General features: G+C 37.4%; 1 protein-coding gene across 1 annotated transcript; it reads left to right on the forward strand.

Annotated features, from left to right (window-relative positions):
* The first annotated feature begins 676 nt into the window (after positions 1-676).
* LOC132728723 (uncharacterized) lies at positions 677-5,372 on the forward strand. The gene is made up of 5 exons (XM_060714393.1): positions 677-709; positions 924-1,030; positions 1,380-1,575; positions 1,985-4,208; positions 4,286-5,372. The coding sequence occupies exons 1-5, from the start codon at positions 677-679 to the stop codon at positions 5,317-5,319; spliced, it is 3,594 nt and encodes a 1,197-aa protein (XP_060570376.1). The 3' UTR covers positions 5,320-5,372.
* Positions 5,373-5,827: the final 455 nt, after the last annotated feature.

The following is a 5,827-nucleotide window of genomic DNA, read 5'->3' on the forward strand; positions in this document are numbered from 1 at the left end:
GCGTGCCATTGTAAATGAAACACGGTCCTTGAATAGCAATCGGCTATCGTAACATGTTCACTGCTATATCTATTTATCTTGCATTTTTTGTATCAATTATTCGTTAAGCTGATAGACTTTGGTGCGCACAGATAACGCTTTATTGCTTTGACAGCGGTGTGCAGCGTAGCGATGGGAGACTATTGTTACGGCAATATAACCTTCAATAACGAGAATTATGATACGGGTTTTACGCTGCTCCTATAATGTAAATATCGATAAACGTTTACATGTATATACAGAGTATTTCGCGATTCGTATTACTGCACTTTTTATTTAAAATTATTAATTATTAAAGCTATTAATCACTATCAAAATATATTAAACTTTTTTTTTTATTTCTGTACTAAAGAAATTATATCTGTTACTATGAAACACATAGTGTGCAAAATTTGCGGAAAATTGTTTAAGCCTTCGGAACGCAGAATTCACGAACAACAATGCAGCGGGAAAAACGTAAGTTTTTAAACATCGTATTATCTTACATTTATTCTTATTTTAGTTTCGTTGCAGTATTAAATGAGTTACAGTTGTATTTTTTTTGTGTCAGTGTACATATTTGTTATGCTTAATAATAATCTTAGCTCTTAATTAAAGACCAAATAAACATGCAGCACATTGTTTTAAGCTCATAAATATGAGTATAGGAAAACCTGTATTCAGCGGTCAGGTAAGGGAAAACAAAAGCGGCTGCTAAAGACAAACGGCTGCTTAAGTCAGGGGATATTCAGAACAAATTACATAATCAGGAAGCATTCAGAATCGCTGCATCGAACATACGGTCTCTTAATACTTGTGGGCGCTAAGACACGTTTGACTGTATTATTTATTTAAAAAGTCGCTGCGTTTGAATTATTTATCTAATGCATTTTGTTTTTCAACAGGATGCTAAGTGTAAAAATGTCAACGCTGATTATGCAACTTGCGAAGGAGAAAGCGCAGCAAAACAGCGAAGGATTGATAATGACGATGCCTCTGATGTCTTTGAAAGGTAAACGACTTTGAATATCCATCATATTGTATACATCGTATTGTACTTAATATAACCAAACCCTTTAGTACTTATTCTTTGTTTGCGATAAGACAAAAAAGCAACTTTCTATATACCGTTGGTATATCAGCGAACAGTTCGTATCACTTCCCCGACAGACTTAACACTTAGGCACGGTTAATTTTTATCAAATTATGCTACGTACAATACGACAAAATATCAAACTGAATTATGTACAAAATGTGTACATTGAAAAATATAATATGGATTACGTTGTAATCGTCATGGATATGACGCCGTCACCTCGACTTAGTACACTTCATATTTGCACTTAATTTTTAATTTTCAGAGTTGAAACCACGGAAATGAAACGAGCCCCAACACACGCATGCAGCAAATGCGGCAAATGTTTCAGTCGGAATAACGAACGCTCTCGTCATGAAAAGAAATGTGACGGTCCAAAACAGAAGAAAACCGACGTAACTGTCTGCCAAATTTGCAGGAAGTCGTTCAGTGACTACAGAAACAGGCTTAGACATGAAAAAGTATGTAAACATAAAAGCAACTCTAAGTTCAAATGTACATCGTGTTTCAAATATTTTGCAAGTGACAAAGAACTGTTAAAACATGAAAAAGAGACAAAACATAATTTGCCGTCAGGGAGCCAGAACAGTCGATCTGAACCATTAAGCTCCAGTCTGGAAAACAAAGCCAATGATAACGCCGCAGATAAAATAACACAAGCGAAGCGTTTAAAATGTAGATTTTGTCAAGATGGGTTTGCAACTTATCGCGACCTGTACGAACATCGAATGTTATATCACAATATCACAAACAGACAGAGAGCGGTGAATTGCAAACCGATCCATGGGCAAATAGCAACGAAACTGCGCCGTGGGTGAATGAAGATGGAAGTGAGAATGCGAGATTGCGAAGGGAGTACGATCTACATAGACATTTGATTCTGAGAGAGAGAGAGTTCATGAAGGGACTGTGAGAAACACTTACAATTTTCCCGTTCCCAGTCTGTTAAATGTCAACCAGTTGATTGAACAAATAGAATTTATTTTTGAACATAGCGCACATTCTTTCAAAGTAAATTTATCCTTCGGTTTGATTTTACAAAACGTTGAAACTGGAATATACAGATATTTTGTACCTTACTATACGGATGGTTTGTTTTTGTTTCCCCAGCTTATCAGTAACAGAAATGATATTGAAAAACTACGCAAACGTTTGTCCGAACTAGATATATCAAATTATTTTCAAAAACAAAGGCCCAATTCTAAATGGAAACCAGTTTTTGTAACTAACGTACTATATCATGTGCACAAAACAAGTTTCCCTTTAGGTATGAGCCAACCTTTGCCGGACTACATTGTGAAATCTAAAAGTATAATTTCATTTGTGAAAAATCCTAATACAAAACAATTGTACGACGACAATTTTTGCTTTTTTCGATGCCTGGCGTATCACAGAACAAAACGTATTCACTGTGAAACATTTGCAAACCATCTTTATAGTTTATTGCTAAAGTATGTTGCTGAAAATCAGTTTAAATCGTCTGATGTTACACTATGCAAAATGCCAGACTTAGAACTTTGCTTCGAAACAAATATTAATGTGTTTGAACTGACGAAAGACAAAACAGTCACCAGTTTATATAAATCTAGAGGATATTTCCGTTCGAAAACCATGACGTTGAATCTGTTTGAAGACCATTTGAGCTATGTATCTAAATTTAAGTCATATGCCTCTAAATTTCAATGCCGACTTTGCGAGAAGTTGTTCGATCGTCAAGATAATTTATTCCGCCATGAAAAGACTTGCGAAAACGCCACTAAATTGCGATTTCCAGGGGGCTATTTCGAACAACCAAAATCAATTTTCGATAAATTAAAAGCTATAGGCATTAATGTACAGTCGTCTCTGCAAAATTACCCTTGGTTTGTAACTTTCGACATGGAAGCAATGTTGCAACACACTGAAACTAGGCAAACCAGCGAGCATCTACAAAAGACAACTTTACATCACCCAGTATCGGTAAGTATTTGTAGTAATATCGAAAATTATACAGATCCAAAATTTATTTTAGATCCGTGCTTAGATTCGCTTTTGTCTCAGATGATCTCTTACATGAATGAAATTTCAGACAAAAGTTATACATTGGCCCGTGAAAGATGGGCGGACGTGTTTGCTGAATTGGAACGATTAGAAAATCAATGGGTCAAAACAGACACGAGTACTGCTGCTACTAATCACGGTGGTGGTGGTGGTGGTGACAATACTGCTGCTGTTGCTGAGGATGATGATGATGAAAATGAAGAGGGTTTTGATGATGATGTCATTGATGATGATGACGGTGGTGAAGCGAAGGAATGTAACGAATATGAACCGCCATCGAAAGAGTTTCTATATGCCATGAGCAAGGAGAATGTGTTCTTTAAATGTTTGCAAAATCTAGAGTCAACTGGTTCATTCAAAGTGCAGTATAATGACTGGGAAAGCGAAAGCAATATGAAAGGTAGTGACAGTTCCGGAAGCGATGATGATGATGATGATGATATTCAGCCGTTTCGCCCGCTGAATGCGAAAAATACTTCCAGAATAGTTAGTGATGATGATGGTGATGATGATGATGGTGATGATGATGATGATGATGATGATATTCAGCCGTTTCGCCCGCTGAATGCGAAAAATACTTCCAGAATAGTTAGTGATGATGATGGTGATGATGATGATGGTGATGATGATGATGATGATGATGATTACAGGACATTTCCGGAAACATCTAAATTAATGGTGAATTTAATTAAGCGTACCCGGGAACAGTTTGAAACATACTGTCATCAAGTACCGGTTATAGGTTTTAACTCCGCAAAATACGATTTAAATCTCATAAAGTCCAAGCTAGCGAAATGCCTCAAACTTCAAGAACCCAAACAACAGAAATTTGTGGTTAAAAGAAATCACGCATATATGTGCTTGTCAAACCCAAATCTGCGTTTTCTGGACATGGTAAATTACCTTCCACCTGGCACTTCATATGACAAGTTTCTCTCTACGTTTGGCGTTAGTCAGAGGAAGTCATACTTCCCTTATGAGTATTTCACAGATATGGCAGTGCTGGATGAAACGTCACTCCCTCCTAAGGAAGCTTTTTATTCTTCCTTAAACAGTGCAATGTTCTAGAGGACAACATCAGAGTGGTTTTCGAAAAAATAATAAATAAAGAAAACAAAACGGAGTCCGAAGCTCTGGCACTTTTAAACTTACACATTCCACCGAAGTCGAGAGTAGAGGAAAATTATCAACATCTGTTGGAAATATGGAAGCAAAATAATATGATTACGTTTCGGGATTTTCTGGAACACTATAACAATTTAGACACTTCACCAATGGTGGAAGGAATTGAAAAATTCAGGTCATATTTTGTAGAAAGGAACATCGATGTATTCAAAGATTGCATTTCCGTTCCTGGTGCGGCCAGAAAAATGCTGTATAAAGCCGGATTTGATCAGGGAGCCTCATTCGCTTTAATAAACAGACAAGATGAAGATCTCTATCATGTCTTAAAGTCGAATATTGTTGGTGGACCTTCCATTATATTTACCCGTTGTCTAGAGGCTGGTCAGACTAATATTAGAGGCAATGAGCTTTATCCCTGCAAGACAGTGATCGGTTATGATGCCAATAGCTTATATGTCCACGCGTTAGGCCAAGCGATGCCTTGTGGTAATTACATTAGGCGTAAAAAAGAGAATGGATTTAAACCTTTGAAAACATCACACAGATATACGATCATGTATGACTGGATGGAATGGTTAAATTATTCACAGAACGTTCAAATTGAACACAAAATGAACTCAGGTAGCGAGAAAAGGATAGGTCCCTACCTTGCGGACGGCTACGACCCAATCACGGGCGTCATCTATGAATTCCTCGGTTGTTATTTTCATGGTCATTCTTGTGTAACACCCGAACACCTCGAACAACATAAACAAAGGTTTAACAGAACACAGGAAAGATTGGCTTACCTGCGCAGTCTCGATTACCAAATAGTTATAATTTGGGAATGCGAATTTACAGGACAGGTTAAAGAAAATGACACCATGAAACAGTTTATCGACCAACGATATCCCATTTTTTACAGGGAAAATTCAGGCTACGTGAATGAATCTCAAATTCTCGACGCCATAGTGAACGAAAAGTTGTTTGGATTTATTGAGGTGGACATTCAGGTGCCAGACACTTGGGATCAAGTGAAGTTTAAGCCCGAAACCGATTAAGAACCAGCTTTATATTTCGAAGAAATGTGTCCATTGTTCTGTACCACGGAAGTGGATTTCGAATATATTGGCGAACACATGCAACAGCATGTCCGGAAATACAATCTCTCTACGAAACCGCGGTCTCTGTTAGTCGGTGGGATGAAAGCCGAATGTTTGCTGCTGTCTTCGCCGCTTCTTAAATGGTATATAGAACACGGACTGTTAGTTACAAACATATACCAGGTCGTGGAATTTTTAAAATTGGCTTGCTTCAAAAATTTCGTTGACAACGTTACCAATGACCGACGTCAAGGCGATGTAGACAAGTCTCAAGAACTCAAAAGCTCTTTGTCAAAATTGGTAGGAGTGTCTGCTTTCGGTGGTACCATCATAAATCAGGAAAAATTTCAAAGAATTAAGTATATTGAAGGGTTTAAAAAAGCCACTTTCGCCGTGAACAATCCCAGATTCCGACAGCTTACTGAACTTGATGACAACATGTTTGAAAGCGAGTTTGCCAATGCAA

The sequence above is a fragment of the Ruditapes philippinarum genome, unplaced genomic scaffold, assembly GCF_026571515.1.
Source record: "Ruditapes philippinarum isolate M1 unplaced genomic scaffold, ASM2657151v2 ctg6200_1_1_1_1, whole genome shotgun sequence".
Lineage (NCBI taxonomy): Eukaryota > Metazoa > Mollusca > Bivalvia > Venerida > Veneridae > Ruditapes > Ruditapes philippinarum.